This window comes from Bombus affinis, chromosome 14 (genome assembly GCF_024516045.1).
Source record: "Bombus affinis isolate iyBomAffi1 chromosome 14, iyBomAffi1.2, whole genome shotgun sequence".
Lineage (NCBI taxonomy): Eukaryota > Metazoa > Arthropoda > Insecta > Hymenoptera > Apidae > Bombus > Bombus affinis.
Window position 1 is genome coordinate 9,023,905 of NC_066357.1, and position 23,186 is coordinate 9,047,090.

The 23,186-nt window shown below is 39.8% G+C and overlaps 2 protein-coding genes, 1 long non-coding RNA gene and 2 other non-coding genes across 9 annotated transcripts in view; 3 read left to right on the plus strand and 2 right to left on the minus strand.

The window, feature by feature from the left end:
* LOC126924575 (synaptic vesicular amine transporter) overlaps positions 1 to 23,186 on the minus strand; it is a 40,721-nt gene that overhangs the window by 2,186 nt on the left and 15,349 nt on the right. The window contains exons 1-11 of one of the 4 annotated variants that reach the window (XM_050739274.1): positions 21,341 to 21,795; positions 7,753 to 7,907; positions 4,112 to 4,363; positions 3,692 to 3,857; positions 3,148 to 3,290; positions 2,151 to 2,333; positions 1,953 to 2,054; positions 1,398 to 1,572; positions 764 to 815; positions 452 to 635; positions 13 to 146 (exon numbers count right to left, since the gene is read on the minus strand). In XM_050739274.1, coding sequence (XP_050595231.1) covers positions 13 to 146; positions 452 to 635; positions 764 to 815; positions 1,398 to 1,572; positions 1,953 to 2,054; positions 2,151 to 2,333; positions 3,148 to 3,290; positions 3,692 to 3,857; positions 4,112 to 4,363; positions 7,753 to 7,867 — 1,506 coding nt within the window. In that variant the 5' untranslated portion in view covers positions 7,868 to 7,907; positions 21,341 to 21,795. Of the gene's footprint in view, positions 1 to 12; positions 147 to 451; positions 636 to 763; positions 816 to 1,397; positions 1,573 to 1,952; positions 2,055 to 2,150; positions 2,334 to 3,147; positions 3,291 to 3,691; positions 3,858 to 4,111; positions 4,364 to 7,752; positions 7,908 to 15,755; positions 15,937 to 17,014; positions 17,034 to 21,340; positions 21,796 to 23,186 lie in introns of those variants that run through there. The other 3 variants (XM_050739276.1, XM_050739275.1, XM_050739273.1) reach the window with 3 other exon arrangements.
* LOC126924621 (uncharacterized) lies at positions 1,111 to 2,127 on the plus strand. Its single transcript, XR_007713608.1, has 3 exons — positions 1,111 to 1,258; positions 1,356 to 1,778; positions 1,926 to 2,127. It is a non-coding gene; the product is annotated as an uncharacterized LOC126924621 (long non-coding RNA).
* Positions 1,182 to 1,254, minus strand: Trnak-uuu (transfer RNA lysine (anticodon UUU)). Its single transcript has one exon. It is a non-coding gene; the product is annotated as a tRNA-Lys (tRNA).
* On the plus strand, positions 4,554 to 4,625 carry Trnaa-cgc (transfer RNA alanine (anticodon CGC)). The gene has a single exon. It is a non-coding gene; the product is annotated as a tRNA-Ala (tRNA).
* LOC126924572 (alpha-1,6-mannosyl-glycoprotein 2-beta-N-acetylglucosaminyltransferase) overlaps positions 6,852 to 23,186 on the plus strand; it is a 41,000-nt gene continuing 24,665 nt past the window's right edge. The window contains exon 1 of one of the 2 annotated variants that reach the window (XM_050739259.1): positions 6,852 to 6,955. The gene's annotated coding sequence lies outside the window, so the exon portion shown is untranslated. The remainder of the gene's footprint in view (positions 6,956 to 23,186) is intronic. The other variant, XM_050739254.1, reaches the window with a different exon arrangement.

Sequence of the window (23,186 nt, forward strand, 5' to 3'; positions counted from 1 at the left end):
CTTTCGTCTTACTTTCTGTTCCTCTTTCGTTGGCGGCGCCCGCAAAAAGTACATCAGTGGAGCATAAATAAAGTTCAAAATGGCAATGCCAAATAACATCCATTCAAAGCCGATACTGTTGACTAACGTACCACTCAAAGCAGGTCCTGATAATGAACGATTAATAATCAGAGTATTATAAGTATCACAGCTTTTTTGAAATTTAATTAAAAATTAAAATTTCACTGAAAGAGTAAAAAGTTCGTCGCGTGTTTAAAATTTCAATCCCCCCTCCCCCCCAGACTAGCAGTATATGTTGTCATTATTTCAAGATTTTCAACTAGAAGGATCAATATGTATTGTCGATACAATATTGTCAATATTTATTGTATCTTGGTTGAGAATCTTACAACATTGACAATATTATCGATTAAGTTCAAGTATCAAGCAAATTTTTCACATATACACGTACCAACAGCGAAACCTAAACAAAACGCAACATCTCCGATAGCATATACACTTCCATAGACAGCGGTGTGTCGTATGTCGACTAAGTATCCCAATTCCGGCATCATCGAACTATCCACCATTCCGATAGCAAATCCCAAGCCTGCGTTAGGTACGATCAGATGATGAATACTTTTAGCCAGCGGTATCTGTGAATTTGAGAAAACTAATCGTATCATTGTTTAAGAAAATAATAATAAAAAATGTCGTGCTCTATAGTTTGACGATGATTCATGTTGGTCCGTACAAGTAAAATAAGAAACAATGAAATACTTACGCACATCAAGCAAATGCCGATCACGACCAACCCGATCAATGCAGCTAACCATCTATAATAAAAAATAAGAGATATTGGTAGATATACGAGAAAATAGTTGGAATAAAACGAATTGAAAATAAATAAATTGCGGATATTTATACATTTATTGTATAAATTTAAAGTATAAAAAAAACAGAATGTATATATTATACAGAAGTATGTAAATTTATTTTTATTTTCGTAGGTAAAACGAATTTCTAATTGGGTTTCATTTCTTTAATTATGTTCGTAAGAAGCTAAATTTGCTTCTTACGAACATAATTTTAATTTTTACGAACATAATCTTCTTATCTCCACAAATAAATATTTGTGGATTACAAATACAGGAGAAAGTTATTAGGAAAAGAGAAAAAAGAAAAAAATATAAAAATTAAGCCGCCCGAACAGGGACTCGAACCCTGGACCCTCAGATTAAAAGTCTGATGCTCTACCGACTGAGCTATCCAGGCGATGGTAATCACGTGTTTGCTTCTCCACTGCTAGCAGAATTACATTTTTACAAAATATAAAATATTCAAAATGTCTGACATTTACTGGTGAATATTAAAAGGAGGACTTAGAGAAGAAGATATTTGTAATAACATCTACTAACCTGCCCATTCTATGTCCGAGCGGTCCGAAAAGATTAGTACCAATCAGATAACTAATGCTTGCTGGTAGAAAGGCAGCACCTTGCTCCCATCTACTCGCATCCATCGTGTCCATCATCCAGATAGGAAGACTGGGTTCTAGCATTGCGATACCCATATTGGCGAACGTAATAGCACCTGAAAAATAGATTGGTCATTGGCAATTGAAAGGGTAATAATACGCGTTAATCCGAGATGGAACAAATACAGTTTAGCGGATAAAAGAATTCCATAAAATTGTATTTGACAAGAGTAATGAATAAATACAACATACACGACAATATGGTGAAAAATATACGTGGTACAAAAGTTGCTAACATGCGCATATACAACTAAATTACTTGGTAACTTTAAACTTTCTTTTCCCAGCTACTATATATAGATCAACGAATAAACAGATCGACATAATACGTTTGTCGTAAACCTATAATACTTAATATCCCGTATATTGGCTAGGTTTCTCGTCCTTATCGAAGATTTCACTTTTTTAGGTTAGTGGATGGAAAAATAATAGGTACCAGCAGCTAAAGAGATGTAAGGATCGGTGACCAGAGATTTGAGAGACGGTGGTTCCGCTTCGGTGTACACGACAGACGGTTGAAGCACCAAAAGTTGAAGAACTGGGAATGGTATTATACAAAGTACAATCGATAAATGTAAGATAGAATGGAAGTAAATGGCGCGTAAGAAAAAGATGAACATGCAGAAATACTCACTTCCGTCGCCAAGGGCCAATGCCGAAAGTACTAAGAATGGAGCAGATTTTCCGATATATTCGTACATCGCGCCGCCAAATGGAGGCCCGATGAGAACACCAAGAGCCAATCCACCGAGTGCAATACCCATCGCGTTACCACGTTCCTTGTCGTCTTGGTATCTTTCGGCCAACATTCCCATACCTGTGAATGAATCGCACGATCGATCAAAATTCGAACAGAATGAAGTCCAACAAATATTTTTCTAACGTTAAAAAATATCTTCGGTTTGGACAAAATACGAAAGAGATCTTATTTTTTGTTATCCTGTCAAACGAACATCTCTTTAAAGCGCTATAAATTTCTTTATTTGTTAGAATGAGAGCAAGGTTAAAGTATATATAGGGGATTGTAACAGGGTTAATAATACTCGTAAAAAGACACTTAACACATTCGCTCTGCTGGCATAATACATTCGAGACCGGCGATTTTGAATAAAATTCATCCCAATGACCGAAATCTTTTTTACATTTGTAATAAAAAGCAAGTGAAGCTAATCAATGTAGGAATAAAAAAATAAACACATGTTAGACAATTTTTATTTGGAAGTATGTCATGATATACACGGTACGTCATCGATCGTTCGTAATAATTTTGATGGATGACTATGTGATATGCTATGTGTGTCATCCGAATAAAATAGCGTTTTAAAAATAGCATCTCAGAAAAGAAGAAATACGTAGAAGATAATAATATTTAGTTCAAGGATTGGAATACTATACAATATGTATATAATAGGCAGAAACATTATTTATACTTGTAACTGCCTGAGAATCGACCAAAGAGACTGATGACATACGTGTGTCGTCGTCGGTCATTGCAGCGAGTTACATCTGTCTCGAATGTGTTAATTGATCTTCATCATTCTCGACCCCATTGATACGTATTCAATGTTCATACATGGATTGCTTCTCAGGAGCGAAACGTTAGACACGTGCTTCGTATTTTTGGGGTTTACCTGAAACGCTGGAACACGAAGAGCCGATTCCCTGAAGCGCCCTCGCTAAGAAAAGAATTCCGTAGCTTCGTCCAAACGCAAATATTAGCGTAGAAAGAAACATAATGATGAAGCCAGTGAACATGGGTATGCTATAACCGATTCTGGAAAGAAACACGATGGTGTTGGTCAAATCAGACAAATAACGAGTTCGTTTCTGTACATTGGCGCACTATAAATACGCGTGAAACGGCTTTCACATTCTTATTTCGAGTGATAATCGAATAATTAAGTGGAAGAGCGATATATAGATGCAACTTAAGTCATGTAAAATTAATGTCTCGATATTTAGAAAATTAGGAGTCATTAGAGAAGAATATAATGGTATGCAATTTTTGGAAATTTTTAGACCAGTGAAGAGAAACTTAATTCCATTGCGAATGATAGAACAGAACAAAATAATAAACAAAAACAATATTAATCTTATATAAAAGGAAGAAACGAACATATTATACAACTTAATATACATACATATACAGCACACATTATGTATGTACTCGCTTACTTGTGGGTAAGCGGACCGACGATTGGATTTGCCAGCAATTGAACGAAAGCCTTGGAAGCGAACATTAAACCAACAGCAGTCGTTTCTTGCAGCAACTCGCGATGTCGTTGCGCCTTTTCATCCGGATCTTCCGTCGCCGAACTTAATTCGCCGCTATTCGTACTCTCTGGGACAAACGCGAGCCAATAGCGATTAATCATGGTATACTAATCGTATTACAGATTTTCTGCGTTCATCGCATGGAGATTTTCCATCGAAGATCATTTTTCGCAAACAAACAGAATATTCAAGTAAATTATATTCGTTCTAAATAAAAATTCGATAGTTGTAGATAAATATTTTCTCGAACACGACGAAACATTGTCACGCTCTAAAGCAAGTGTAAGAGGGTGAGAATATCACGAAATTATTTACTCTTACCAAGCAAACCGCTCGACTCGATGTTAGAAGGCGTGCTCACGTAAAGAAACTCCAATTGAGAATCATTCGACTTGGTCACAGCACAAGGACATTTCGGCGTAGTTGTTACAGTCGAACTCGTGGATGTGACGATATTACCGCTTGTTGGTTGAACACCGGTGAACGTTCGACGGGAACCACCCTCGTTCAGATGCTGACTCAAGGTTGCGTTAGGATGCTTGATGTCGTATAGAAACTCGGGTATAATGGGCACTGCAGCACGATCATTGGAAACGTACAGAGCATAAGACAAAGATAGAATGGAGAAAACAAAATTTATTTAGTACCAGCGAAGAATCTATTCGACGAAGTAATTCTACGGTATAATACTAAATTAAAATTCAAAACGCGTGTATGTTCTGGCTTCTGTGACGAGGCGTTCCGTTGTTGCATGTAACAGCTCGGGGGTGTAACTCAGTGGTAGAGTGTCTGCTTCGCATGCTGAAAGTCCTGGGTTCAAATCCCAGCACCTCCAACGATCAGAGCGTTATCGATTTTTTTTTTAATTTCGCCGATTAAGAAATACGTCGAGACTTGGACTTGTAAATTCGCGATGCTCCGATCCCAAACTTTGTGACGTCTTGAAACTCTCGTAAGTCGGAACGTCTTTCTTTTTTTTTCTAATTAAATGGTACCTTTGTCGGGAAACAAGATCTTAACAAATTGCTTTTCAGAAAATGAAATTATTCGTCGGTGAATCTATACAACGTACAGAGGTCTCCGTGTGTGAATACGCGCGCGCGCGCGTGTGTATGTGTTCTTCGTAAGTATCAGAACACCTGCTGCTCTCGTGTGAAGCGCGATAATCGACACACATTGTCAGAGACATAATTAATTCATCGAATTAATATTTGTACAAGGTAATTATCGAGTCGTTGGAAACTTGTAAAAACACGTCGAATGGTTATAAAAATTATTTGCAAGATATTCAGAGAAACATTCCTCGATGAATTTAACGAGTACGTAAAAATGTTCGAAGACCGTATAGAGACGCTTGCGATTGTCAGCGATGCGACGAAAGAAAGAATCAATGATGTAAACTGATAAACCGTTACTTTCTAAGGGGAAAAGGAAATGGTAATAAGAAATCAGAAACGAAGGTACGGTGTTAAAAGGGCGACGAAGGTTCACGATCGTTTTATCCATCGGTAGCGCGTTTCCATAATTTGTTAGCGCGCGTGAGAGCGCCGGCAAGCTGTTTCGTATACGCTACATAAATGTATGACCACTTATCTGGATTGCCGGAACGTCGTCAGCCGTCCCCTCGCGTATATTTCCTGGCAGCTTCTAGCTTTCCGAGCGAGGAATCGTACGGGGGTCATATAGACGCGTGCCTCGTGAATTAAACATCTTTCGAGGGCACGATAAAAGAAAGCCAGCTCTCCACCTCTACTTGACCACCATCGGTCAAGAGTAAAAACGCTAAACAACTGGAAAACCCGAGTAACCATTCGCTAACGTCCTATCCATTTTTTTAACCATTTCCTTCGACTTTATTTCCCACATTTTATTTCCTACATTTTATACCCTGTATTTTATTTCCTATATTTAATATCCAGTACTTTCTTCGACAGCTAAAACCACATATATAACGCTCCCCCTTTGGTTAAGAACTTGGTCGTGAACATTTTGGTCGAACGAAGACTCGAACATGATCGCGAGTCTGAGAATCTAGCAAGCTGGAAGAGTTAGGAATAAACGATTCAAGAGCGATTTAAAACGAGGAACATTCGCGTGAATCTACCTCACCGTTCAAAAATATTTTCCGGCGTTTTCGGTGCTCTTTTGCTTTTATCGGATAATTTATTGATTGACATTGTTAGTCGAACGACGAGTTACAAATCGAAGATTATGGATCCCACTTTTTTCGTACTTTTACGAAGAGAACCAAGGAAATGAAATTTACATAGTAATTTGTTTCGTCTACTGAAGATTATGACGAGAGTACACCACTTTGAATATTTTATATAACTTTGCGTGTCATATACATTCTGTGGGTTTCTGAACCTTTAAATTTGTCATAAACATATGGAAATCCGCAGTTTACTAATGACATTAGTTCGATTACTGTTTGTTACTATTATAGTTTTCGATGAATGAATGTGCATCTTAGGAATCACGCGTAATTCGTGAATTTGCCCGCGAAGCTAGAACTTCTGACAAAGTGTACGTACTGCGAATTCGAAGAGGTAGAAATGCGTTCATAGTATTTGGCAGGTGAAGCAAATCTTTGCTTAAATATTAGAAATAGGTTCTTTATATTAAGTTCCCTATATAATTAACGCGTAATTATACTTGTAACACCGTGAGCGTAAACGAGTAAACCGTAACCCGTACAAGCTCTATGAAATAATACCGTAACAGGAAGCTACAATATTCGCTGACTAACCAAAAGACCGAAGAGGGTAGTTTGATGACGCTTCTCTCGAGACCGCCTACAAACCCGTACAGTTTCAAGAACATTAGAATTTTTGAGTTATTAAGGATGTCTTGTCCGAAATTCATAAATATGAATAGCTAGCATAAACTATATTTCAATTAAAATGTATCTATGACTTACGATCTTTGTTGAAATGTTAATATGAGAGATAAGATTATTAGTCTAATTTTAAACATAAAATTAGCGTTTTGACTTTAAGCCAGAATGTAATTAGTTTGTCTTTAAGCATCGGTACATATTGTTTGTCTACCGAACGGTGTTGATCGATAGCTTTTTTTCTTTAATCGACGTTCGATTGACGTGGATGAATCACTCAAAGGATACCAACGAATTCATATAAAGAGGAATTAATCGAAACGGTCGCAGTAAGTGATTAATAATAGTTAAAAATTATATACGTAATTATATAGGTAAATTTAGATTTTTACGAATATAACCAAAGAAATAGAAATAGAAAGAAACGATAAAAGAATTACAATAGAGATTTCTTTCATCCCCTAAATCTAAATCTCTTATAATGACTACCTTACCATATATTGGATATCTTTTCCATAAAAATATAAAGATCCACGGTCTATTATTGATAATAACAAAATAGTAATAGATAATGGTGTGGCGGCACTCGACCACGGAAATTTCCAACGGCTTCATGGCACAAAGCGCTATATCTTTAAAACGTGATGCCGACAAGCCTAATGTACCATCGATTTTCCTACGGTTCTTTCGCCGAATATTCGGAAAAGTGCATACGCGGCAACGATCGCGGACTTCTAACAAACGTGCGCGTAGTGGAGATATCGAGGGGCAACAAAGGAAAGAATCGGCGTGGTTTTGAACCAAAAAGATTCACTCTGCCCCGAGCTGTGATGTGCGAAGGATTAAGCGAAGCAAACATAAATTAGAGAACCGAATGGTCGACTCTTGATAGTCAGTGTTAAGCGTTAGTTGTTATTGATCGTTGTTAATCGTTAATTGTTGTTAATCGTTATCTGTTGTTAATTGTCAAAAGTTTAACAAACGTTATTGTTGAAAATCAGGGATATTTCTTGTGTTCGCGATCACGACATACACCACCTCGATAGAATTTTAAAGCAGTCGAAGAAATTGATCAATCAATTGATGAAAGGAACGGAATCGTCCGTTGCAAATCGATGCTACTCACCAACCGTGGTCAGAAGCATATTGTCTAAGAGCAGAGCGATGGCAACGATTATGAGAACCAGCTTTCGCGATTCTCGACATCGCTGCAACCAGCCGCTCCATTCTCCACCACCCATCCTCGTTCTATGAGTCCCTCGTCTTGGTTTGTTGGATAATCTGTAAAAAAAAAAAAAGAAAAGAAAATAGATAAAAAAATAAAGCTATTTAAACAATTGGAAAATTAAAAGAGAAGTTATTTGTACGCTGTAAAATACGCGCTAAAGCCAATTACAAGTTATCATTACAGTTCTACCTTTACTTTTACTAAACGCTTGAAACCTCAATGGAAATTCATCTCCGCTTACACGAATATATATAAACGTCTATAAATTATGTTGTTAACTTCATCGTAGATAATTTTCTGCTGTCCATTATTACCTATTAGGTAGGTGGAAGGAATATGGCGGGGGCGTAAAATTGGTCAGAGGTTAAAGTTTCCAACTTTCGACAAAAGCGTTGAGTAGGGTCACCGATTGATCTAGCCCCTAATTATGGCCCCAAGCTTAGGGCTGTATTCCGCACGCTAGTTTTTCCAAATCGACTTCTTTTGCTTGAGCAGTTTAACAGCGAGTAACAAAATCGAAACTTCGGGAAGCTAGAATTATAATTGTCCTCCTTTACAGCAGGACGATTTCTTTTAAACTACAAAGAAAGGACTAATCCTGAATTTACAAACAGTTTTGAACGAGGCTCCTTACGGTCATCAGACCCGTAATATACCCAATTGTTGGCACTATTAAAAGCTGTAAAGCTTTAACCATTGGACCGAATATACGACCTGCCTTCCAGCTACCTTCGAATATGTTTCGTTTCTGTAGGATTAACTGCAACATAGAAACATCGAAATTTGTGGGGTTTATAGCTACGAATGTAACGTGGGTATTTGCGTATTTATCAGGAATTCAAAATTGCAAGAATGCATAGAATACGTAAAATATGTAAAGGCTTATAAAATATGCCAAGTATATGAAAGTAAATGAAACTGCAAGTGCTGAAATTAAAGTTTTGTAGAAAACAACGTCAACGTTATTTACACAAAATGTTATTTAACGTTAAAATATAAGAGAACTTATTTGTTACATGTACTACATATCGCTTTACGATATTTTTATTTCAATGTTTCAGACATCTGTTAACCAACGATAAGATTTTGCATTTTATACCTCGAGAACGAACGATTTTATATTTTAAGAAAGGATGTAGATCCCCATTATGTAGTTTTCTTAAAAACGCTGTAAGTGCCAGTACAGATTTTCTCATTTAATGGGATAATTGAAGCAGATTTATCTACGTACATGTTCAAGTACGAGGAAAGGGGCTCGCTGGCGCATGCCACTTAGAGCTTAATCTAGAAAACTGATCGTTAGACAGCGGATCTTTATGCGAGTTCGTGTTTTTCTGAATATAATTTAAAAAAATAGGACTTGCACAATTGCTTTACCTACCAAGTATTACAAAAACCACTGCACCTTGAATATTTTATACATTTTTCCGTATATATGTACGTATATTATGTACCCACAATCTGTGCAATTTCGTACTTTCAAATTTCCAAGAAATCCAAAATACAATAATACAAAAATCCGCAGTACACCGATCATGCAACGTGTACATCCTATATTACATAGGAATTACTAACAACTGTACGAATTATTACCATAATACTTCTCTCCATATTCACTGATATTGGCTTTCATATAAACAACCTTTTTATGGAAAAAGAAATTCCTTTTTAAAAATGACACTTACGGCCTCTATTATTTCTTTCACTCTTCGAACCTCTGCTCGAGTTTTATATCTTCAGTTGTGCCCATAAAAATATAAATTTACACGTAAACCCCCAATCCATTTATCTCTTCAGTTGTGCCCATAAAAATATAAATTTACACGTAAACCCCCACTGCATTTAATACACAAAGCACAGGATTTACTAAAATTTCTTCTTTTATTATTATTTAATGTGTACTTTACAATTTGTCCAGCTGGACATTCGGTTAATTTTTCTAGCTATTTACTAAAATATAGGCAAAAGAAAGTTTTTGAAGCTTTTGAAAAAGTCCAGGTTGTATTTAAGTTACTTCAAAGTCATGTCGAAGAGAGATGCCGACCGTGTAAACTAATTAGTGGACCAAAGGCGTCGTTGTGTGCGTGTATATGTGTGCGCAATCGATGGCAAGTCCTTTTAGCTGCGTTTATTCGTTCCGTTCCATTGTTCAGCACGTTTCCTCGAAAGATCTTGGAGCGTCATCGAGCGTCGAAAACGCTAAAATCAAGTTTCGTTCCTCTCCGTTCGGAGATTCGTCGATTTACGCGGCGAGAGGAACTTGCTATCGAAAATGGGACAGTAGAAAGTGGTAGAAATAGGAAAATCTTTGAGAAAGGGCATTTGCTGGCTCGTGATTCGAACTTCCGGCACTCGAGGTACTCTTTGTCGAGTACAAATTCTTCCGACGAAATTTTACGCATCCGACGATCGAATGGAATTTCCACAGTTTCAACTCGTGCCTTTTGTAGATTCTACAACGTATTAGAAAATTGACATCGATCAACGCGCACTTTAGGATGTGGGCGATGTTAGACATTAAAACAACGAAGAAAGCTCCTGCAGAGAAATGTCGTTTGCGGCGTATTTTCCAACTTAGTTTTACACTTAAAAATACATTGACAATTGCGTAGTCCGATAAATCAGCCGGTGAACCTTCCTCTTTGTCTCATTCACGCTTCGTGTTTCTCAATCTGAAGCGAATGAACGTATAATACGCAAATATGGTATAGAGGGTGTAGCATAAGCGATGTATTAGTTTTACACCGTAGAAGATTTAAAATACTTTATAAAATTTATAAAAGACTGGGAAATATCGTCTTTGCAATCTAAAGTAAAAAATCTATCCGACCAAAAACTTTTCCACGTCTCTGTACATTGGCGACTAACAATCGAATGTAGGGTTCGCGTTAGCAACGGAAAGAAAATATTTTTCGGTTTATTTATATCGTTTAATTTACCGAACGTCCAGCTGGACAAATTATAAAGTAGAAATTAAATAATAAAAAAACAATGTATATCGTTTTTGGGAAAAGAAAGTAATTTACGTACTGTTCGACCTACGTGTAAGGCTGCTCTCGATAGCTATACGTCTATTTCGAAAATCTGGAATAATTTCTCTCCGAAACACGATCAAAATCGTTCGATGCTTGGGCTATAGAATTAACGGCATTAATTGGTCGCTTTTAACGGTATCTCCCATGAACCGTCGCGCAACCATTCCACAGGCGATGCCCTCGCCGCTCCTCTTTTATTCGTAATAACTCGATTACTCGATGCTTTTAGCTCGGCTAATTTTCGCACGCTCCCCGTGAATAGGAAACCATTAAGGCCGTCTAAAGCGGTACCTGGCAACGATTCCTACCACTTCCCTCCTTGTCACCTCATTAAAAGGCGCTTTCTCGATTTCTCTTTTTTTCACGAAAGGGCACAAAGAAGAATCCGCGAAGCAATCTGCAGAAACTCGTGCAGTCGATAGATCACCGACCAACCGAAAAGGTAGAAAAAAAGAGAAAAGAAAAGAAGAACTCTATTCGGATATAGAACCCGTCGTCTTCGAGAGGGTTGCTGGCGCGAGATAAGCCTCCTTTGGCTTTCGTTCGCTTCTTTCAGCGTAATGTACACACCTCTCCATCATTCGATGTTCCATCGTTTATCCGTCTAGTCCACCTGGTTGTCCCTTCCGATAATTTCGTATAATAGATAATTCGGAATTTCGTCGTACGCTGTTCTCCATAAATATATAGATATTTCCAAATTATCGTAACTTTACCGTGGCTGAAAGATGCATTTGCAAAGAATAATCGTATAACAGTGCATTCGTTAGAGCATTTCGCAAGTTTCGTATTGTTTCTTTAAGTAGAATATACCTTTACACGAGGAAAAGTAAAGAACGCTTTATTGAAAAATTAAGATGCGATTTTTTTTTTATTTATTTCATTTGCACTTTACAATTTGTCCAGCTGGACGTTTGGTAAATGATTAACATACGTGCATATGCTTTTTGTAGTCACTGTATAAAGAAAGTTAGAAAAATTTCCCAACGTCCAGCTGAACAAATTGTAAAATACAAATTAAATAATAAAAAAAAGAAAAACAGCTGTGTAAGGCACGTATACTTCGCGTTAGTGTAATATTTGGAAAATTTTCTTAAAAATAGGCAATGTCCTCTCTTATTTGTCTAAGATAATAATTCTTAAATAATGAATTCCTGTAGTTAAGCATCCTAATATTTATGAACGAGGATGTACATACAACATTTCTATCGGACAATGAGTGTGAGCCCAACAAACATCAGTACAAACGTCAACGACAAATTGGCGATGACGCATACAGAGAAATCGCGTTTTACGTCGATACGAACTTCCTGCGTAACGCGGATGCACAACGACTGTCACGAGCCGGAAAATCTCTGCAGTTTTGCGTCCTTTAGCAAGGGTAGGTAGGCGAGGAAAGATAAAGAGACGGTAGAGATAAAGAATAAGAAGGTAAAGCGAAAATTTGGAAAGTCCGTTGTTGGTGCGTCCGCTCGGATCTAGTGGCCAAATGCGTAATGTTGACTTTAGCAGATAGGAGCGAACCGTCGAAAAAGTTCGGAGGAAGGAAAGAAGGTTGCAAGTATCTGAAGGAGAGAAGCTTAGGCGAAGAAGGATTTTCTGTCTATTGGCAAGGGACATAGTGACATAGTCACGCTATAATAGTCCCGAAAATGGACTGAACAAACTCAACCCAATACCTTATCAATGGTCAAAGAAGAAATTGGCAGATTCAAATACAAGGGAAGAATGTCAACACATCCAAACCATCTGGCTACTGAAACGAGCAAAATCCATATAAAAAGAAGACTAAAAAGGTAGCACCTCACTGACCTCACCAAAGAAATAAAATAGGCAAACTCAAAGATGGTATCCAGCTGGGGGTACCTATCCAAATGTTATTTGGCAATAAAGTTAGAAAAATGTATCAAATGTCCAGTTGGACAAATTGTAAAGTACAAATTAAATAAATAAATAAATAAAAGAAACCCAATACCAGCGAACAATAGCGTGTGTATCGACATATATATACACTAGGAAAACTATTAGTTCTCTTCGCTATTTTCTTCGCGTGGATATGCATATTCGCGAAAACGAAACGAAAGTGAATGAAACGAAATGAAGAGAATAGATTCTACGAGAGAAAAGACGGAACCTCGTAAGAACGAAAAGCCGGTAAAGACTTCTCGCAGGTAGAGACGGAACTGCTCGCGGTCATTCTTCGTCGTAATTACCGAACAGATAAGAGAATGAAACACGACGGAAAGAGAGGAAAGCAAAGTATGGGAGCCAACCAAAGTGGTAAGAGAAAAATCTTCTTCGGTCTTTTCCGAGAATAATGCACGCACCCAGGGGACCCGGCTTTCAGGAAAATGCTGATTGCTTCTCTCTCCATCCCCGTCCACCACCCGCCACGCCCGGCTGTCATCCCTCCTCTGTTAACTCTTCGCGATTTCTCCTTGCCAATTCTTTTCTTCCCTCCGATACCCTCGCTTCTCTATACTATTCCATGGTTTACCACTTGGTTTCTTCCTTCATTTGCCGGAACACGGGCGCACACACTTGTCTTATCAATATTTCGCTCGACCCTGTACACGGTCGTCCCTAACTATGGCACCCGCGTATCTATTCGCCTAGAAAGACATACATATATGCATGTCTCCGCTACCTCAATAAATATTTGGACACTCTACATTTGGTAGCTACTACTCTGTCCATTCCGTTTCGTTTAATTTCGTCTCATCCTGGCGAATATGTTACGTCAACGAGGTAGCAAGAAGAGTTCACGAAACTCGTTTTCTCGATATATAATATCTGCGTAATTCCACTATCCTTTATATCTGTTTGGACACTCTGCGCTCGAAAGATCTTCTTTTCACTTTTTTTCACGTTTCCATCAACTTTGTTTTATTTTCGCGAATATATACAGCGACTACGAAAGGTATTTGTGCGTACACATTGCGTTTTTTTTACTTTCTTTCTTCCTGCTTTTAATTTTCACAGTATCGATCTTTCGTACTATATTCCTATATCGTATTTCTATTTTATATTTATTTATTGTATCTTTTTTCTATTTTGTATTTCTATAATCGTACGAAGACGCTACTAAATACCACGAAATTTAATATCGCCCAAGCCCGATTAATTTGTTACGTTAGAAATAGCCGGGCAAATACAACGGTGCACAAATAACCGTAGCCCGTTGTATTACCGGCTATTGTTTTCGCTTCGTTTCATGCAATTTCGCTTCATCGTATCAAGAAGCTATCGAATACAGTTAACGACACCTGTTTCCCCGATAGATGTATATGCACCTCTGTGTTATATAGATGGAAAGACGGTTCGTTGCAATGGTTAATCGAGCTCGAATTGAATTTTCGAGAAGTCGTACCGCGTGCAACCGCGGACGCCTGGAATCGATGCCTGAAGTACAACGCGTTATCGACGAGAATCTAGATGCTGTCGAAAGGGTTTGACATGGTAGTGGCTTTGCGATTGACAGTTTAGTTGGCTTCGCGTTGATGAAGTGACTGTGGAACCAGCAACTCGTCCGACCTCGTTATCCCGTTTCGATGAACGCGTACGCGCTTCCACGCTGCTCCTTCACCACCGTCGACATCCGCGCCACTCCACCACCCTTTTTTTCACACCCCTGTTCCCGACCTGAACTTAATCGACACCGGACCTCTCCCCATCCTCGCTTTCACCCCTATTCTGCCTCTCATCTCGTCCCACCTATTCTTACACCCATTTTCTCTTTTCGCTCGTGTTCGTGCATCGACTCGACGCACATTGCGAGTGATTATACAGTGGCTCGCGAAAATATTTGAACGCGTATGTGGAAACATTTTACGGATATGTCTCACGCGCGTTACTCGAAGCTCCTTCGAATTTCCTTAGAACCGCGACGAAACACGATTATCACGATTTTATTGAACGAAACTAATTTGAAGATATGTACCTGTTATATGCCATTTATCGCGAACATATAGCTCGTAAAGATCACCATAGTATTTAGACAGACAATTATTCGTCGTATTAATTAGCTACAATATTTAGCGAGACTATTTTAATTCCACTATTCGTGCTGTGCTCGCATTAAATGGTCTTGTCGCTGTTATATTTATATTCGGATTGATTTTACCAATATAAAATTGTGCAAACTGTATATCTCCTTATATCGTTAATGAAACTTCAAAGTATCATTGTTCTTGCTGTGCCTTAATTTCCTAGCAAATATATGTTTGTAACAAATGTTATACTCTGCTTAGCGATATAAAAATTTACAAATTTGACCAATATGAAGCAGTGCAAATTTTATCAATATAAAATTGTACAAATTGTAGTAATATAAAATTGTGCAAATTGTATATCTCGTTATATCGTTAATCAAACTTCAAAGTATCACTGTTCTTACTGTGCCCTAATTTTTTAACAAATACGTGTTTGTAGCAAATGTCATACTCTGGTTAGCGATATACAAATTTACAAATTTGACCAATGTAAAACACTGCAGATTTTACGAATATAAAACAATATAAAATTGTACAAATTATACCAATATGCGTAATCGCGTTAGTCGTAACGTTAATTAATTTTCAAAATTTCCTGCAACGTAGTAACGTATTCATAAAAATGTGCTACGCTAACTGTTGGAATATGTACTTTCACGAGTCATTCCTGCAGCGAGAAAGGCGAGTTAATAGAAAAATCGTGTCGACCGTCAACCAGCTCGATTTATCTTACGTTCATGCCAGGCTCGTACGTTTTATTCGCCTCTACAGACTGCTCCTTCGATTCCCGATTCTTTTTCACGAACCATGAGTCATGGTAGTAGAACTGACTAGCGAAAGACGTATAACGTAGTAGAGTATAGAGGATACGCACGGTAACCGGCTAACGAAAATCGTTTCCTTTCCAAGAGACACAGTCAGATCGGATTTCCGACGGGCGAACCCTTTGCACGCGCCGCGGTAACTCCTCCTCTCTCGTAAAGTTAGTTTCCACTTTGAGAAGCAATTAGTACTGCTGCTGCTGCTGGTGCTGGTGCTGCTGCTGCTGCTGCTGCTGGTGCTGCTGCAGACCGAACAACCGGAATAGCACAGTTCCGTCGAATGAATAGCTCGATCGTATCTTCCAGACAACTTAATAACGCGACTCTCGCAGCCAACAGAGAGAATTACTCGAGTAGGACGCGATTAATCGCGACGAATGTAATCGACTTTCCTCGAACCGTATTACGTTAACTATCTTTTTAAACCTTGTCGAGTCAGATCTGGCACAACTGGGAAAAGAAATTTTCTGGATGAAAAAAAAAAAAAAAAAAAGAGTAGATGGAAATCGAGGAGAACGAAAGACGAGGACGCGAGGAGACGCGTTTAAAAGGCAAACTGTTGCTTCGCGCCTCAACAAGTTGGCCGACCGAGGAAGCGATTAGCCGACAGATCGATTCACGGCTCCGTCTTCGACACACGGATAGAAACTCTGCAGTAATCCTGTCGCACCTTTCTTTTCCTTTTTCTCTCCCCCTTCTTACGCTCGCGTTTCGTCGAGCTGTATCATCTGCCGTTGGATCGTTAGGCTTCGTACTTTACGTTTCTTTACGAACCGTCATTGAGAACACGTAATTTTCGACTAATTGAGAAAGCTCGAAGCACATTTGTCTGTAGCACATTTTGGTCAAAGTTGAGTCGATTCTTCGAACGTCTAGTCCGTATACATGACGTGAAAAGTGCTGTGATCACTAGAATCAAGTCAGATTGTGGTATTACACGTGGACTTAAATTAGATAGGATAAACGTCTGTCTGAAATTGTCACGTATATTTCTACGTTACTTGCAGAAATTAAATCATTTATTTATTTCAGCGAACGCTCGAAAGATTAACCGCAAAGTATGGTTCCACGGTTCCTGTCGATCGTTTCGGTACACGCAGATTGATAATTCGTAAACAGAAGACGATGTAACGTTGAACACAAGAGGCACAGGTGTTTGAAATTTACTCGACAAAGGCCCAAAGCACACTTTGCATAAAAAAGAAGAATACTGAAATAAGAATGGAGCATATCACTGTGTCCTGAGTAATTATTCCGCCGGTCGTTTCAATGGAACGACAGCCTACGGCACAAGAGAATTATCATAACTTACCAAATACCGTGTGTCATTCAAAAACCGTATGAAAATGTGCTAAATGTACTTTACACCGATATCCGAGATTTCCATCGAATCGCAAGACACGACATAATAAATATCCGCCAACTACGTTTCACAAATTACTCTACTCCTCCTTCGTACCTAATGCGTTCGTCTTCTTGTTTTCGCCAATGTTCGCGGAGGAAGTCGCGCGCTATACTGAGATTACATGTACACAAATGGTTGACCGTTTGCACTGCTTACGTTCAAAGTGAACGAAACCTCGCGTATAGTGGATGTTTATGCATACAAAGTGAAAGATAGAGGAGAAAGACAAGAGACGAGAAAGACGATCGTTAAGCCGGAATAACGAGCTTAGACCGAGTGCCGAGACGATCTACGTAGGACGTTCGCCGCCGCAGCTGCATTTACTGCCGGTTTCGAAAATCATCGCACCCTGTTGATAGGCAATGACCGGCGATCGGGAATTTTCCGACTGAAAATATGGCTTCTTCGATAACGATATCTGCACAATACGCTTTCAGACCGTTTCCATACACAGGAAGAACATAGTACGACGGGGGAGAGGGAAGAGAAACGGTGCGTGCGAGGAGGAAAAATGATTCTGTCGTCCACAGTCTAGGATAGTGTGCGTATCTTTTTTGACATTTATTTTCGCGATTTATCGCTGTTACGACATGTAAAGAAACCCTAATTGATTCTCCATGTAGGAAGATATTGTTTAATGGAATATAATTGATCTTTCTTCGATAAATATTACCGCTCACAAACACGTACTCGTCCACTTTGGTCAATTTGTAATAACGTTATCTGAAATTGTATAGAGGTAAATGTGCCAACGAGGCATTGGTATAATGGCAAAAAGCCACTTTCTGTCTTTGGAAGACAGCAGTGATTTATTTTGCTATCTATTTAATATTAGCGACTGCGTTAACGCCGACTTATAATCCATAAATTATTGGCTCTAACGATAAACCGCTTATCGATCGGCAAAGTAGTTCGACAAGGATCGGCGATCGAAAATGCTAATTTTATCATTGAACGCTGGTTCTCAACGAGTAATTCGGTCGCGTCATGATATTCTGTCGCACGTAGGTATAATAATTATAAAAGATGAAATTCTTGTTGATTGGCCATTTAGCCGTAACTTCGTAATTAAAATACAGCTTGACAAAAATAAACAGCTATCTTTTGGATCTTTCTGTTTCGAATGCCAATATATGTATGTGTAATACTTAAACCGCGATATTTGCGCGTTTATGTGAAGCGCAAATATGCAAAAATGCATAATGAGCTCGTACACGGACGCTAAATATAAAAATATCAAAAGCGAAGCACGGCCAATTCAGTGGGAATTCCTTACGCGTGTTTGAAAAAATATGAAATTGCGATAACCAATTGCGGCAATTTATTTTTAGATAATACACGTAACATACGGTGTAATTAAAACGGATGAACGGTAAAAATATTCTTCTAAACAAGCGGCGATTTATTTTCGTTTAGCATATCCGATATAGGATGGAATATTAAATAGCATTAAAATAAATAAATACTAGTAATGCTTTTAATTGAAACAAATGACAGTAATTTATTTTTATACTTAATATATGTAACGCACCATGTAGCAATATTAAAATAGATAAATGTTAAAAATCTTCGACTAAGAAAGAGTCGCGTCGATTTATGTTTATTCAAAGCGTATATGTAACGTGGCCGCGTTGAAATGCGATAAATAAATGTTAAAAATCCGCAAGAGAAAATAACCGTGGCGATTGCTTGGAGAATAATTTGCGATCGACGGGTTCGGTATTCGTCGTAATGCACGTAGTACACGCAAAGCACACTATGGCCACGCGACTCGTCGAAACGATCAAATCGCGAGTACGCGTCTATATCCCGGACATTTTTGATCTCGTGGGGATGTTATAGGGTGCGACATGGTGAATCAGCAATAGGGGGCAATGAAAAAAGGAAGACGTGGAAGTAGCGAGACTCGACCGAAGGAATACGATCGAAGGCAAACAGGAACGCGAAATAAAATTACGGCTGTGACGTCGTTTAAACGAATTTACGATATCCTCGGATACGTATTAGGAAACTCATCGGCCGTCTCGCTATCTTTGCATCGTACGAAAGGGCGTAGCGACCGGCTTGCGTTTTCAATCGATACAAACTCCAACAAACCGTCATAAATAGGCAGATTGCGAAGACGTGAAATTATCAACGGGGCAAAGTGAACGCGAGAAAGACAAATGGAGGAAGAAAGGAAGAGAAGTAAAGGAAAGAAAAGAAACCGAGGAGCAAATGTAGAGAAGACAAAAAGAAGGGAGAGCGGAGAGAAACTGCTTTCTCCGTTACGGCGAGACGCCTTCGTAGACAGACAAATTGCAAAAATAAGAATTATTAACGGAAAGAGAAATGAAATCACTGGGAAAAATAAAAAAGAAAAGGAGAAATGGGAGAAGATAAAGGGGGAGGAAAAGGGAGAATTGTGTGTGTGTGTGAGAGAGAGAGAGGCAAAGGATAGAAAAGGCGAGGAAAAGAAAGAACAGAGAAACTGCCTTCTACGCTACGGCGAGACATCTCGGTAGACAGGAAAATTGCAAAAATAAGAATTATTAAAAAGAAAGAGAAATGAAATAATTAGGAAGAAGAAAAAAAAAGAGAAATGGAAGAAGAAAAAAACGGGGAAGAAAGAAAGAGAGCGAGCGAGCGAGCGAGAGGCGAAGGACGGAAAAGGCGAGGAAAAGGAAGAGCGGAGAGTGAGTTCGAAGGAGAAACTGCCTTCTCGGTTACGGCGAGTCTGGCGATCGAGTAATCGCATTATACCTGGTAATTACAAGACCGCTCGCAGTGCTACGAGACAAGCCTGTAGCTCGAGCAAAGTACCGAGCAGGGTTATGCAGATTGCTTTATAACCTTGTTACCGATCTATTAACCTCGCGAGCTTGATACCGGAAACTGTTTTTCTTCCGAACCGTTATCAAAAACGTCTCGTTCCTGCCAAACATTCAGAAATACCACGCTCCAATCCGAAAGAATATCGGCTAGAACGTCGGACAGCACGATCAACATTTCTTCCTTATGTTTTAATTTGAATCGTTATCGTCGTAGCCGACGAAGTAAAATGTCAAAGCGAAGAACGAAGATTTCGCAACCGTGCGGTCGAATCTAAAGCCAAACCTGCGTGAGACACACGGAAATGAGGGTTGAGCCTGGAGTGTGAATCGAAACCGAGCTTTAAACTCGACTGGAGCCTCGATTAGAATGCTACGCGACCCCGAGCAATCGCGAGAAACAGACGAGACAAACGGAAATTTAACCAGAAAAAGGAAAAGCCGTGCACTCGCCTTCTTTTATCGAAAGAGTAGAAAAGGAAGGAACGCGAATCGAACGCGAATCCGATCTTTTCTCTCGTCATTGATCGTCGTTCGGAGCAGAAGCAGGGCGTCGACGATCAAAATTCTTTCTCGTCCTTCTCCTCCTTCTCCTGTTCGTTCATCGATCCACTGGTTCGCGATCGTCGCTCCGCTTTTATCTAAACTTTCGTCGATCTAAACTCTCGCGGAACGAACAACGCGTCGATCGTCGTTATCGTTCGCGATCAGTTGCCACTCTGTTTTCGTCGAAATCTTCGAAAATCTAAGCGTTTGCACCGTAAAAGGAACGACTATGCTTGTGAATAACAACTACGTTACGTTAATGACGTATTTGTGGTACTGAACATTTTTCACCGTGTTGATGACAGCCTCTGTGTTATATCTATTCATCGTTTAATCGTTCTTATCGATAATGACTCCATTTTCTAACATGATGCTTTCTTTTCGAACTGTCGTTCCTCCGAGCTTTCTTTTCTCCTCCACTGCATGCACAGAGAAACAAAAACGAAAACGAAACTGAAAAGGCAAACGATCGAGAGAAACGCGAAAGGGATTATATGGAAGAATATATCGATGTCTCGCTGCAAAAATACCGTATGCCCGCTTCTCGTCGAATTTGAGCTTTCACACGCAGGAAAATAGTTCCTCGTCGGTTTCTTTGCGCTGTACAAAAATCGCATTTACATCTACGTGGTAAACATTTTTGTTCATTACACTTACTGTCATCATCGTGTTTCGTCTTTGTCATTCTCTATTCGGCAAAGGAATCGCGACATTGTACAATTTGCAACCAATTTTACAATATCATCGACGAGAACAAATGCAACGACGCAGAGAGTATCCGTTTAACTTATTTTTCTGGAAAATGCCAGAGATGGACGCGCGATAGTTACGCCGCGAGCCATCGATATTATGGAAAACGATGAGCGAAATTTCTTACCTATGGCGTCGAAGATGGATCGGTAGGACAAAGTCGATCGAACGTGCGAGCGGACGATGGAGAAGTCGGCCCCTCGGAATCGACGAATCGCTGGTGAACGAGACGTGGAGCCGGTTAGCGTGGAGTAGCCGTGTTTCCAGGTGGAAGCGTCGCGGCCGATTGAGAGCGACGATGGTGGCGAGGGTGCATCTCACCCCGATTTTTCCGGCTCGGGGCTCGGTCGCACTCTCTGCCCACCGTCGTCCGCGTTCGCTTTCGCGTTCGCGTTCGCGATCGCGGCCACGTCCACGTTCGCGCCTCTGCCACTTCTTTACCCGTCACCTCTCTTCTCGATCCTCGAAGATCCAAAGTCCTTTCGGTCGGACGCGAAAGCGCATGGTCCACGGTGCCTCCGGAAGCCCCCACCGTTCTCCTTCGCTCCCGCCCCTTTAACGCTCCTCTTCGCCCTGTTTCGAACGCTTCCGCGTTAACCCTGTCCCTACCCACGCACCTCATTCATCCCTCCTTCGAAAGCTACGGTTCTCCTCGCCACCGTCGCTTCTCCGACTCGTCGTTCCGTCCTTTCTTCATCCACTTTTTAATACTAGTTATCCTACTATTCATTTGCGGTAGTTTAGTCTTTTTCTTTTCATCTCATTTTTTCTTTTTTTTCGGTATCTTACCTTCGATCGTCGTATCCTTCTTCGTTCTCTAATCGTACTGGTTGCTGTTTCCTTACCTTTGCTTTTTTCCTTTCCTCTCCGTTATTCTTTTTCTTCCTTCTTTTGCGTATATTTTACCCATTGCGTTATCCTTCTTCGCTTTTTAATTACGCCAGTTATCATATAGCGTTTCTTAGGTGTTCTTATTCTTCTCATTCCATTCTTCCGAGTACCTCGATGACTTATGTTTCTTTTCGTGCTCATCGATCGCGATCCGATTCCACCTACGCACACCCTTGCGCCGTTTCTAAACCTACGTACCAAGTATATGAATATGCGCGTGCACGTGTCGGTGGTTGTCGTTCGCTGGAAAATCGCCTTAACGCGTCGATCCGAAGTAAAACCGAAATCGCGTAGCCACCGAGAGCTTTTTCTTTCTTCTTAACACGTTACGCGTTGGCGTCATCCGCCTCTGCCAGTCACTGTACGGTCATCTGCCATCAGCACCCTCGACGCGTTAAACTGGTAAGCCTCTAAGCCATCGTTCCAGGGAAATATGCCTTCTGATGAAATGTCCTTCCGAAGAATGAAACATTCAAAGACCAAGATTCCCACTCTCGTAAGAATCTGTTGGACCGGCAACTAAGTGATCGCGGACTTTGTCATTAGGTGGTATTGACAAAATCCGCAATCGTTTAATTGCCAACCCAATATCGTACGTACGTACAACGTGTATACGCTAAACGCGCATTATATTTGACTATTTCGCCCTATCGAGTTTATCAGAACGCGTATTCTTACGAGCAGGCTGCGAATGTTCGTGCGATTTCACATTTTTACGAATACGTATAACTAAAGAAACGAAACAGCGCAAGATGGGCTTGTCTCTGCCCTCGAATCTACCCTATGTATTTTATATACTTTCTGTGCTCAAGTTCGCGGAGAAATCCGCAGTCTATTTACGAGTGTGTGCGTTTCAGTTTTCAGATGCTCGGTCCGTCCGAACGATAATTTGTCAGGCCGCCGTAATTCGTGTAATTGTTCGGCGCGGTTTCAACGATTAACGCGAAAGAAGAGAAAGCTGGACATGGGAAAAAAAACAAGAGAGAAAAGTTGTGATATTAGCGTATTAATGGTGGTGACTGGAAATAAAGGCAGACGGCGAGAAACTCGTAATGAGAAGAATCGAAGGCGTCGAGGGGGAA